The sequence below is a fragment of the Mauremys reevesii genome, linkage group 11 (genome assembly GCF_016161935.1).
Source record: "Mauremys reevesii isolate NIE-2019 linkage group 11, ASM1616193v1, whole genome shotgun sequence".
NCBI lineage: Eukaryota > Metazoa > Chordata > Testudines > Geoemydidae > Mauremys > Mauremys reevesii.
In genome coordinates this window covers 20,832,422-20,846,113 of record NC_052633.1, presented here as the reverse complement: position 1 = coordinate 20,846,113, position 13,692 = coordinate 20,832,422, and the positions used below count along the sequence as shown (strand labels likewise).

Genomic DNA, 13,692 nt, shown 5'->3' with positions numbered 1-13,692 from the left:
GGACTGAGTGTGGGACTGGGAGCCAAGAAATCCCAAGATCTAACGCACCTCGGCCACTGATACTCCATGCTACACAACATGGAAAAGACACCTAACCTCTCAAGCTTCTCCATCTGTAAAAGGAGGGTACTTACCTACCTCACAGGAGTACTGTGAGATTTAAGAGTTCATGGCCATGCAGTGCTCTGAAAAGATGTAAAGCGCTATATATTGTTACAAAATACTGCTGTTAGAGAAACAATTAAATGAAACTATTCTGTCAACATTCAGATTCAGAAGCTAATTGGTAACGATGGAGATGAACACAGTACAGTATGTTATTCGCGGCACCGTGGGACTGCTCACCTTCTCTCCTCCACCGATGGCGACGGATGGAAGCTGTCGTAATGGCAGTCCGAGAGATCCTGGGCACTGTAGGAGTAACCTCCACCTTCAGCACCTTCTGGCCTTCTTGCGACATATCAGGGGCATCAAAGGGCAACGAGTTCTTCATGGCATTTGCAACCTACGGTAACAGTAAAATCCTATGCAAATTCACCACCCTCGACTATACTAAGAGCAGTGCCAAATTTTATTGTCAGACTGGATGGGGAGACAAAGATTTGGCAACAGTGTATCAGGCTGCCACACATAAGCATGGCAGTGACTTCAGGACTTCATGACCACTGACAGGCTCATTGCAAAGCTGATATATCTGGACTATAGAGGACTTCCTTCTCCCTAGGAAGGTTTGAGCTTCCCCATTCTCATTTTATTAAATGATCTGTTTGTTTTGCTGCAGATTCACTGCAGAAAAAGAGAGTATTCCAACAGAGTCAGACTTCAAATGAAACCCAGTAGTACTATCCTTCAAGAATTAGGTCACAAACCATGTCAGTGCAAACAGCACAAGTGCAATCAATGGCTACATAAATAAAAATAGTGTTACCTTCACAAAGGTCACATGATTAGCTCCCAATCTTCAACTACCCCTTTTTGTCAGTTTTCTACAAAATGTTAGAGAACTGCAGCATGACAAGTACAGAAGCTCCACAATAAGTTGTTCTCTACAATAAAAGATAGGTACTAGAACTGATGATAAAGCTGGAGCTCTACTTGTGCAGCTCTGGAGAGCAACTGATCTCTTCCAGTTTTGAGACTTAAAATACTATTGTAAACATAAAAGCAGCTGTAAAAATGCCATTATGGGGTTCCACATTTATTATCTTTCAGTAACTTCCAGATGAAACCTCCCAGTTTACAAATAAAAAGATGGCTGTTCTAATAGCCAACTGCTAACAAACTAGGATATGAAAGTCAAGTTGGGGTTTTTGCAGCTTGTGCATCATCCACCAGTATAATAAACTTGCTGTCAGAATTTGGTTCACAACTTTGATAGATGAGAAAAATAGAATCCAGGTCATCATCTGTGGCTGTGTTGGATTTGCAATACTAATACACTAATAAAATAATAAATACTAATACTTTGCACTTACATATCTTAAATCAAGGATCTCAACATTTATTAAAACTTTCCCCTAATAAAGCAAGCTGATATTACTCAAAGGGGAATGATAAATCGAGTAACAAGGTATCATTTCCCTAGTTATTTTTCTGCCTTTAATCTCACTCAGTCCCATCCTATACAGCAACAACAACTGCTATTGCTTTTCTCTGCAATTCAGTTAACAGGCATTAAGAAGAACAATGCTATGTAGTCACCCAATTTGTTTTTTTTTCCTTGGATCATTTAAAGTCATCAGTGATTTATCAAAAGTCAAAGCAGCAGAGACAGAAGTATTTTAAAGATTGAAGTTTGTATTAGGATGTATAACAGCTGCAAGACGTGGCCCTTTTTAAAATCAAGTAATTTATTTGGTTGCTCATGGCAAAGACATGCAAAACATCAGTGAAATATATTTTAACATTGACAGAACAAAACCCAGAGATGGATAGTCCTATGTCAGTTCAACTGAAATCCAGATTAACAGAGGGCAGGCCTACACTACAGCCGGGATTGACACTCTGAGATCAATCCACCGGCGGTCGATTTAGCGGGTCTAATAAAGACCCACCAAATCAACAGAAGATCACTCTCCAGTCGACTCCTGTACTCTACCCCCGCCCCCCTCCGATGAGAAGAGGAAGGTAAGGCAAGGGAAGATGTTCTCCTGTCAACCCCCCACAGTGTAGACCCCGCGGTAACTCAACCTAAGGTATGTTGACTCCAGCTATGTTATTCACGTAGCTGGAGTTGCATAGCATTGGTCAATTTACCACAGTAGTGTAGACATAGCCTGAGTATACACCTTTAACAAGAGGCTCTACTGTGACATACAGGCTCATTGCTACCAACTGGCAAAGGGTTCATGACTGTCAGCAACTCCTACTAGGCCTGACAAACTCACTACACCTAACACATTGCTTTCATAGTATTTATCCATAAATAGTGTCCTGTAAAGTATCAAATGAAAGCCAGTCATTGTATTGTTGTGAAATATATGTATTATACTGACATTTAAAAAGTTTTGTTTAGATACTGTAGTATCTAAAGTCTGTAACCAGGCACAGCTGACAAACAGGTTTCCTCCAGACAGGAGATAAGATGGGTCTCTCTGTCAAATGATTGAGCACTGAAAGCCAAATCTGCATACTGTGAAACAGGCAGATGGAAAGATGCTGGAGAATAGAACCCTCAGGGGGTTGTCTTATCTCTGGGGTGCAAAGACAATGGACTTTGGGGTATAAGAGGGAAGCACGGGGACCACTCTTTTATTCTGCGCTTGAGGGGGTAACCAGGCAGTGCACTTATGCCCATGAAAACAAGATTTCAAACAACCTTGGCTGAAATGATGTAAGGAAGTTCTTAGATGAGAAATTGCTTCAGATGAGGTTAGCTTGTTATAGTTCAGTCTAAGTCTACCAGAAGTGTGTTATAATTTTATTTTATTTGTAACCTGTTATTCTTGTTACCTCTTCTCACTATCTCTTAAAATCTTTACCTCTGTTACTAAACTTATACAGTAGAACCTCAAAGTCATGATCACCTTGGGAATGGAGGTTGCTCATAACTCTGAAAAAAACATTATGGTTGTTCTTTCAAAAGTTTACACATGAACATTGATGTAATACAGCTTTGAAACTTTACTATGCAGAAGTAAAGTGCTGCTTTTAACCATCTTAATTTAAATGAAACAAGCAGACACGGTTCTGTTGTCAAATTTTTTTTTTTAAACTTGCCTTTTATTTTTTTAGTAGTTTATGTTTAACACAGTACTGTACAGTGTTTGCTTTCCCCCCCCCTCCTGACTCTGCTGCCTGATTGCACTCTTCCGGTTCCAAATGAGGTGTGTGGTTGACCGGTCAGTTCGTAACTCCATGTTTGTAACTGAGGTTCTACTGTACTTGTTTTCAAAATAAATAGATTACAGTGCTGTGTTATCTTGGAGCAGATAGTCATTTGAATCAAACAGGCTGGTGCATTTATACTATTCCCTTGGGAGGAGGGAACCTGGTAATTGCTGTGAGTGTCAAGTGACAGGGGCTGGATTCTAGAGGGGGATGCTTTTGGAGTAGCTCGAGGCTGGGGTCCAAGAGTTGTTCAATTGTAATGCAAAAGAGCCCTGCGGTGATTGCTTAAATGGTTGAAAGGCTGGTGGCATCTGGGAGCTGACACCTGGCTACCACAAGAAAGACTCCCTCTCGTCGAGGCAAAGGGTTAACAAAGTGACTTGTAGTCCTGGGCACTCCAAGAAAGTGTCACATCTACTTTTCTGTTAACATGTTCTTTTAGTCCATACTCTATACCAGGGGTAGGCAACCTGCGTCATGTGAGCTGATTTTCAGTGGCACTCACACTGCCTGGGTCCTGGCCACGAGTCCAGGGGTCTTTGTATTTTAATTTAATTTTAAATGAAGCTTCTTAAACATTTTAAAAACCTTATTTACTTTACATACAGCAATAGTTTAGTATTATATTATAGTCTTATAGAAAGAGACCTTCTAAAAATGTTAAAATGTATTACTGGCACGTGAAACCTTAAATTAGAGTGAATAAATGAAGACTTGGCACACCACTTCTGAAAGGTTGCCGACCCCTGCTCTATGCTTTTAGTCTCTTCTATACTGAAGAGAAACACAGGAAAATGCATTGTTTAAACTGTGAGATGTCCTTTGTCTAAATTCCTGTGGTTGTATCAAATATTTTGTATAGTTATGAATAAATATTCCTTTGGGAAGGAGTTCTGCCCAAGGAAGGGAGGGCAAGTAATGGCTGTGATATCTGAACTATGTGTCTTGTTTAACAATATTAATAATTTTAAACTGTAATCCCATTGTTCCCCATGATTGGGGAAATTCTGGTAGAGGGTAGTCTCTCCTCCCAGTTTATTGGCACAGCATAAAATTCTCTGTACTGCCCACAAAAGGTCTGAGGAAAATAAGTCAGTAAGGTAGTCATCTGCCCTTTGGAAAAGTGTAACAGTTTATCTTGGAAAACTCACAAGTGAAAAGAAAGGAGAATTTTACACAATGTATGTGGACATTCTCAGGAACAAGCAGAGTAATACTGTTGTAAAGTTTACAAGCTTCTCCTCTTTCCTTTTTTTTTTATTACAGTTGTCCACGCTGCCATCCTCTCATCACCCAGGCATGTAACCTGGGGGGTTATTTTTGACTCGTTCCCCTTCCTTGCCACACACATGCAGGCCATTTCCAAATCCTGCTGCTTCTTCCTCGTCAGCATCTCCAAAATTCTTCCTTTTCTCCATCCCTAGAGCCAAATCTCTCATTACATTCTGCCTTGATTACTGCAACAATCTCCTCTGGCCTCCAAACACACACCCTGTGACCCACTTCAGTCCATACAAACCTGATCTTTGCCTGTTGTTTTGATCATGTAAAACGCCTTTTCAAATCTCTCCATTGGCTTCCTATCTGACATAACAAATTTTAAGATTCTTCACACCTTCAGAGTTGTACATAACTCTGCCCCTCCCTGCTTATCCTTCCTTGTCAAGCTTTGTTTGGTCTCACCCCCTCAAACCCTTTTTGTTCCGCTATTGCTCCGAAACCTCATCCACTTGGTTTGTAAGTGTCTCTCACAATCCCCTTCCATGCATTCCCTGATGCATAGTACAATCTCTCTGCATTCGTCTGCAGGGCCATCCCTAGGGAGGTGCGGGGTCCAGGACAAATCAGCCCCACTCAGTGGCGCACGGGGCCGGGAGCGTTGCAGCACCCTCCCCCCACTCCTAGTTCCTGCACCTATGTCTTCCGGGACCGACCGCGGTGGCCAATCGCACCAGGCTGCAGGGCCCCCCAAAGCGTGGGGCCCGGATCAGTCGCCCTGATTCACCCTACCCAAGGGACAGCTCTGTTCATCTGCACCCTGCTCATATTCCCTCTTAAAAACTCCTGCTGTGCTGCCTATAGCAAATCAAGCTGACATGGATATAAGATGTACATTGTTGTTCTCCTTCCCTGATCTCTGTCTGTTAACGTTGTCAGTACCTCAGAACAGGGACAGTGCTTAGTCAGAGCTAATGAAAAATCTCAGTGCAACAGCAGCCCCAGAAAAATATGAACCCTAAGTGTGGAAGACTGACTGACAAGCACTTTCAACCCAGATTGTACTGCTAAGGAGAAAAGGGAGGGGGAGAAATCATGCAAGAAAAATAGACCTCATTCAGCAGGAAAAACTTGCTAAAAAGTCCACTTGCATCAGTCCTAGCCCCTCCTGAGAGAAAAGTGATGCAAAAAGATGCAGTGCCTAACTTTAAGCACTGAAATAGGCCTCCAAGGAAGATTATGGAATCCCCATCATTGAGCTTTAAGAACAGGTTAGACCAAACACCTGTCAGGTATAATCTAGGTTTACTTGTTCCAGCCTCAGCACCGGGGCCTGAATGTATGATGACCTCTTGAGATCCCTTCCAGCCCCACATTTCTATGATACTATCCTGTCTTACTGCCTTATCCCAAACCAGGCCCATTAAGGCCAAGGTTGGTGATCCCAACCTGAAAGACCCGAAGACACTTCATGGAGGAAGCAGCATTCTGTCTCTGCAAACAGAGCTTGCAACTATCAGTGACAAAGCAAAACAGGCCACAGGCCAAAAACATCCATCCTTTCCCATGAGGAATATGCGCTCAACCAAAGTCAGTCAAGTAAAAGAAGCTGGGGCATCGAGCAGTGACGGTATGGGATGCGTCTCAATCAAATTAACAGGTCAGTGGGCATAGTGATGCTTGTCTCTTGCTTACAATCAACTATTTTGCCCAACACACTTTGCCTGAGGGTGTATGCTTACTAGGGTAGCCTGGATATCTTGCTTTGCACTAAAGACTGGGAGTTCCTTTTGAAGCATTGTGCAGAGGACCTGAACTGGTATAGGGCAGGTGCTTGATAGAGAGGCACTCTTTAGTCCACAGTAGCTGGGCAAGAATATTGCATCTTTTTGCTTAACTTCCCACTGTAGAAGCCCCTCCTACAAAGTTTTCTTTGCTGTGAGACTGGCACAGGACATTTGGTTGCAGCAACTTAGGGTATGTCTACACTTACCTCTGGAGTGATCAATCCAGTGGGGGTCGATTTATCGTGTCTAGTGAAGACGCGATAAGTCGACCACCGAGCACTCTCCCATTGACTCCGGTACACCACCAAAGCGAGAAGCATAAGCAGAGTTGATGGGGGAGCGTAAGCAGTCGACCTACCACAGTGAAGACACCGCGGTAAGTAGATCTAAGTACGTCGACTTCAGCTACGTTATTCACATAGTTGAAGCGGAGTAACTTAGATCGATCCCCCCGCAGTGTAGACCAGGCCTCAGTATTTCTTCCTGAACTAAGTTATTTTTCTTGCATTACTTTTCTGCCTTTGGTACAGCCCCTGGGCAACACTAAAGGTGCTTGCTGGCAGTCAGTCATTTACCCTTCAATTGTTTTGTAGCGTACTGAGGCTGCTATTTTGGTCATCTTTTCTGTTTAGAGAAACACAAAGGGACATAATCTCGTTTGTACAGGAACACTACATGGAGTTTTCTGAGAAGAAACACCAAACACAGTGGGCTGTGATGTTGCTCTTTTTAATGTAGACCAATAACATTTCCCCAACTATGCAAATATCCTGGTACAGATGTCTAAAAAAATTAACTTTCACTCAAAAGCTCCTTTCACTCCTGCATGGACTTCAGATAATTTGCTGTTGTCTTTACATATGCCAGAGGAGGATGGGATTGAAAATCATGTGGGAGACTAAATGAAGTACTTCACTGAGTGACAGCAATTGCTTTAAATGTTATTTTAAGCACCGTTTTATATTGATGCTAGATTGCATGCGACTTCTGGAAAATTTAACTGGATGAAAGAGAATTGTTTGTTAAAGAACCCGAAGGGTCAACTGCTTTAATATGGAGCAAGACAAGGGACATGCAATCCATCTGTCCTAGAACTTAACTACAATTTTTGTAAAACATGCTTAGAAAAAGGCAGGGCTTCCTGAAGAGTCCTCTGATAGTTGCAAAAAGGCAGGCTGGGGAGGACAAGCAAATGACCGGAGAAGGAAAAAAAGGAAGTAGCAAAGAGCAGGGAGGTGGTAAGAGACAAGGCTACAACAATCACTAACAGTCAACAGAAACTACCAAACAGCTTGTTCAAGAGGAGAAGAGGGAGAAAACACTTTTGTTAACATTGTAAAAATAAAGATAACCTAGAAGGATTTACAATCACTCGGAAAAAAAATTTTTTTAAGCTGATTGTTCAGTTTTAATCAGGAATAAAAGCTGTTACACCATCAACTGAATTCAAATACAGAGACACTGACATGCTTTTGTACTGTAGCATGTTCTGATAGATGCCCACTTCCTCAGGTTCAATATTTAATTTAAAACTTCCAATCTAATGATGCAATGAGTCATTTCCTAAAGGAAATTGCTGTTCTAATAATTCACTGGATAAGATGTATTTAAAATGCTTCACTCAGAAAGCACAAAACTAAGTGTCCTAGCCAATATTAATTCATCACGAGAACAGTTTTATCAGACTTATGGAGAAGTACAGAATTTATCTTGGGATTGGCCAAGAGAAAAAAGATCCCATTCAGTTCTTCTCTGCAAACAGGCCACTACTCTAAGTTATGGGGAAAAATAATATTTAGAGTTAGCAAATTGATTCACTGTGTGTTAGTCCAGAGGACTACCACCAAAGCCTATTGCCCACATTAATTCCTGATCCAAAAGCGGTGCAAGGTGCCAAAGACTGCAACAGTCCTGTTTCTACCTTCTGCTGATTTTGTTTCCTTACCTCAAATCTCCTCCCAACCTCCACCAGAAAGAAAAAATAATTCCTCCTCTCTATTTGTCTCTCTCCTTCCCCTCAATCACCTCCAACTTTGTCTGTCTCTCTCTTTGTTCCTCTTCTTTCTGTCTCCTTTTTTAATTTCTCTCCTTTCATCTTTTAGGGTCAGGCTAGCAACCGCAGTAGAATTTTTTTTTAAAAGCTATATTCTTAGAGAAAAGTGTCTTATCTGGAGGGCTGGCTGCAGAATGGAATGGAATGGATTCAGACTGGGTGAGTCAGTTTAAGACTGCAGATAGCTCTGTTGATAAAGGTTGTCTGAGAAAGTTCAGCACTATTCCATTTCTGCTCCTCCCACCAAGAATACTGTGGGTGGAGTCAGTTGAACAAATTCTAAACCCTGATTAACCACAGGTGAGCAGAATACCAATTTGTTCACCACCAATATCATGTGATGTCAGATGCTTACTTAATTTGACCCCTTTGGGTATGTCTACAGTGCAATCAATGACATGTGGCACAGCCTCAGCGGGGCCAGGTCAGCTGACTTGGGCTCATGGGGCTCAGGTTACAGGGCTATAAAATTGCAGTATAGCAGTCCAGGCCTGGGCTCCAGCCTAAGCTGGAATGTCTACACTGCAACTTTACAACCTGATCCCTGCAAACCTGACCCAGGCTCTGAGACTCAGTGCCAAAGGTTTTTTTAATCGCAGTATAGACATATCCTAGGAGTTATCTTTGTGTAGCTCTTGCTACAAGAGTGTATGTATTTTAAACTAGAACATTATATTAGGAAATCCTGTTTCCTAGCACCAAGGAGTTATTATAAGCGCTAAGTACCAGAGCTTAACACTTAAGCAAAAGAGGATGATGTGAATAGTAGCTGTGTTAAAATACGAAGCATCAGACTACAAATAAAATTCTGGCTGGTAGTAAATGGTTGTAAACTGCTAAATGAACCTTTTAAGAGCAATCCATTTTATCAGCACATTCACATGCTTTTTAATCAAATAAAATTATTTCAGTGGCCTCTTCCTTACCAGCAGTGGCTGAGAGTAAAGTTCAAGCTGTGCTCTGTAAATTATGTCATCCAATACCTCTTGGCCAAGACCCCACTGTCCATTGTATCTACAAAACAAAACAAACAAGACATTCATCATTCAGTACTTTTTGAACTCAAACCCTTCTCCTTTGTATCTACAAAGAACATACACTAACACAGCATAAAGGAATAGATGGAGCACCTCAATTATTATTCTAATTGATATTACAACTAATTGTTCTCTCCCATCTCCCAGCCAGAAGGATGTTATCATGGTAAGGATAACAGTAAAGAAAGATGGAGGGGGACCATTTGAAAATTACATTACTTGGTATAATCGTTTCAGATTCGTGTGTTTAGGCTAACCCAGTGGCTTCATGTCACGCTGCCATTCCAGGGGAACCAGGTTTATCAGCTACCTTGAAGCTTGCAAACATTACACTGGTGAAGAAAAGGGATACTGTGGAAGTGACATCCCTGGGAGAGAAAAGCACCACTCTTCAGCACCCAGCACTTGTGACTGAATGCTGATAAAGGCATTCCCAAAATGTCAGCTGGCCAAGATAACAAGTCAAGGGAAAATAAGGAGATAAAGCAGTTGATCCTCAAATGAAGTAGTGGCTTAATTCATGTTTTCATGCATAAAGACAGAGAGAAAAGAGGGTATTTTAATTCACTAGAAGCCATCCAGCTCTTCTTCTTCCAAACTCCACCTACTTACATGGCATAATAGACACCTGTGAGCAGTTGCACCATAAAGTCAGGATCTAGTACCACTCTGTTACAGAATTCTTTCCAGCGTTTCTCATGCTGCCGTGGAAATCCACTCACGCAAAGCCTGGCAAAACATAATACAGAATCAAAACTCTGACCTCATGAACACTTTAAGAAAACATGCTTTACATCCATTAAATGTGAGACACTCAGGTGATAAGCTCTGATTATTCTGCCAAACATTAACTGTTCAGTTTCTTACTGCAGTCTCAAGTCAGCTCTTCATGCATTTAAGCAAGTATCTTCACAGCAGAGCCTTGAAATATTGGCCATAATTCCTGTAGTCTGACTCCATACACCCTTATTCACAACAGCTTGGATGAAATCACCAACCAGCTAGCTGTGAGTGTGGGAGACAGAACTTCTCAGAAGCTAGCCAGAAGATGTGAGAACAACAATGAATGTGCCTCACATAGAATATTTAGTTTACTGCTACAGAATGGAGAGCTTATCTCCTCTGTAACATACTGTAACAGAATATTAATAGGTGACTGTTTCATTTAAAAAAATAAACTGGAGAAAACAAAGTTGCTTTCTTTATGAAAAGAACTATTATTTCAAATGGCATCTTTTTATATTGTCAACTCCTTGGAGCAGGTGCTTTGCCTTCCCCACATTCCGTTCAGTGCTGAAGCACATCATATATATTCAACGAATATAATCACCACTTTTATTTAGAGCTTTGAGATCTGAATACCGGACAACATGGAAGCTGCATTCTAATGTATTTAATGCAGAAGTACACTCACAACAAGGATTTCTCAGGCAAAGAGCTAATGTAACAAGCATTAGCCCTTAAGAGCAAGAAACACAATGGAGCCGAGGGGCTGATGATAAACATCTTAGCTCTTTCTTGCATCAGACATTTCAATGCTCAACTTTTACAGTGAGTTTTACAAAATATTGGGTCTGGAAATTTCTATGAAGGTTCTGGACAGAGCTGGGAAAAGGCTGTAGAAACACCTAACTCAAGCAAAGGGCACAATAATGATATTGATAATGACAGAGGACGGTATTGAGAATGCCAATCTTCCATTTAAAAAAAAAAATCCTTTTGGCCAGCACTGCACCATATACAATCCCCTTTTCAGTAAATACTGTAAATGGCATTTTGTACCACTTGTCCCAAAGAGACCCTAGATGCCTGAATATTTCTCTCTCTCATAACAAAAATATGAGGGAATGAATCTGGCTAAGAATAAGATAACCACTGTTTAATATACAGAATCATCTAGCATAAAATACTAAAATAATTTAATCTGCAGTTTGCTGGTTCTAATTCAATCCAGACACAAAAATCTATTATTTGATATGTGTTTAATGGCCTATATAAAACGTATTGGTAGTCCAGTCCCTTCCTAGTGGGCAAGGAGAGATATGGACAAAAGCTGATAGCATACATGGCACTAACTGGCAACTCTGGGCAGAGAAAGGAATGAATGGGTCTGAAGATCTAACCAACCTCTCTCATCATTGTGCCAGTGTTCTTCCAAGTCAGGAGTGAGACACTTTGGAAGGAGCCAGGAGGGGAAGTTTCTATGTAATTATTCTGTGAATAGCTAGGGAACTTTTTTCCAGGTTCATTAAACCAGCACCTTTCATGAGCATAAATTCACACACAACAGGGGAAAAGGAAACTCAATGTTTTACAGACAAGCATGTCAAAATGATGCTGATGGAAAGAAGGTGGTTCCTAAACTGACTTCTGAAAGGGTTTCTTTAAGGGGAACTTGCAAGTGTGCACACAAGTGAGAGTTCCTCACTCAAGGTCGTTTGCAATACAAGAACAAGGACAGACACTCACATATTTGTATTTACAACATATTCCTGTAGGTAAAACATGTATTCAGGAGGAAAAATGAAATGTTGAAGAGACCATTATACAGGGCAGATTACGATCATTAGGTAGCAGGAATACTCAGGTTTATAAATGCCAGACCCAGATGAGTATTATCCCAGGATTCAAGTGACAAGGAAAATTGGAAATCCATTGCACAGATTTCAGAAATGTCATGGAGGATAAGAATAGCAGCCAACTAGAGAACAGTGCACTTGTGCCCTTGGCCTACCAGTTTTCCCATCTTTTTAAGAAGTGGGTGTTATCAAGGTGTATGTGGTTTTAGCTGGCTGCTATTGTTAGTCTTGATGGTTTTACTAGATAAGAAGGGTTTTATTATTTTAATGGGTTTGTTTTGTGTTTTACTGTACATTCACTTAGAGCAAATGTTTGGGTGCTTTAAAGTGTCAGAAATAATTTAATAAGTGTAGCAATTATTTAAGAAAGAAAATAGGTTAACCCAGCAAGCATCTACAAACCTGGAGGTCTAATTTCAGCAATGGGTGAAAGGAAAAAGGAAAACCAAACACTGCATCAGAGGTACAACTTGCATGAGATGAAGAACAGATGCCATAGTTCTGAGGTATGGTCTTGGTTTTTTGATAAGTTTCTTAGCTTCTTGTTCCCGGCGTTAGGAACAAATTGTCAACATGCCAAAATCTCAAATTATTCCACCAAACAACTTGTTCTTTACTCCTCAGACCTCTGTCTCATATCCTGCTATCTCTAGAAAATCTGTTGACTGGGAACCTGAACATCAAGACATGAAAGTGCACTGACTTGAAGCCTTGCTGCACTTAAGCAGAGACTGGATAATGTAACAAAATAGTTGTATCACACTGAACCAATTTCTAATTAACTTCAGGATGCTTCTGTAAGATTAATGGAGGAGTTGTTATTTTCATACAGCAAAATTGGAATATGCCTCCTACTGACAAACTACATTTGTTCAGATAGGAAGATTTACTCAGCAATAACCAACCCACTTGGTCATTTGACACTGCCTATTCAGCTGAATTTTGGGTGGAGACATGCACTTAGAAAAGCAAAATCCTTGGAAGTTAAATACAAGAAATACAGGAAAATCCACAGGGCAGAAGATTTTCCAAGGCTACTCTCTGTATGCAGATGTGGTCGCCCCATCTCAAAAAAGATATATTGAAATTGGAAAAGGTTCAGAAAAGGGCAACAAAAATGATTACGAGTATGGAATGGCTTCCGTATGAGGAGCGATTAATAAGACTGGGACTTTTCAGCTTGGAAAAGAGACGACTAAAGGAGGATATGATAGAGGTCTGTAAAATCATGACTGGTGTAGAGAAATTAAATAAGGATGTGTTATTTATTCCTCATAACACAAGAACTAGGAGTCACCAAATGAAATTAATAGGCAGCAGATTTAAAACAAACAAAAGGGAGTATTTTTTCACACAACACAGTCAACCTGTGGAACTCCTTGCCAGAGGATGCTTTGAAGACCAAGACTATAACAGGGTTCAAAAAAGAACTAGATAAGTTCATGGAGGATAGGTCCATCAATGGCTATTAGCCAGGATGGGTAGGGATGTAAACCATGCTCTGTTTGCCAGAAGCTGGAATGGGTGACAGGGGATGGATCATTTGAGGATTACCTGTTCTGTTAATTCCCTCTGAAGCACCTGGCATTGACCACTGTCGGAAGACAAGATACTGGGCTTGATTGACCATTGGTCTGACCCAATATGGCCATTCTTATGTTCTAACTTCCCTTTGAACTTTAATCACA

At 40.9% G+C, this 13,692-nt stretch overlaps 1 protein-coding gene across 9 annotated transcripts in view; it reads right to left on the bottom strand.

Moving 5' to 3' along the window:
- Positions 1-13,692, bottom strand: part of FAM126B (family with sequence similarity 126 member B) — a 94,918-nt gene that overhangs the window by 13,946 nt on the left and 67,280 nt on the right. For all 9 annotated transcript variants that reach the window (XR_005586432.1, XM_039495768.1, XM_039495769.1 and 6 more), the window contains 3 exons: positions 10,038-10,154; positions 9,315-9,402; positions 346-505 (listed from right to left, as the gene is read on the bottom strand). Coding sequence is in view for 8 of the 9 variants with exons in the window: in XM_039495768.1 (XP_039351702.1) it covers positions 346-505; positions 9,315-9,402; positions 10,038-10,154 (365 nt within the window). In the remaining variant the exon portion in view is untranslated. The remainder of the gene's footprint in view (positions 1-345; positions 506-9,314; positions 9,403-10,037; positions 10,155-13,692) is intronic.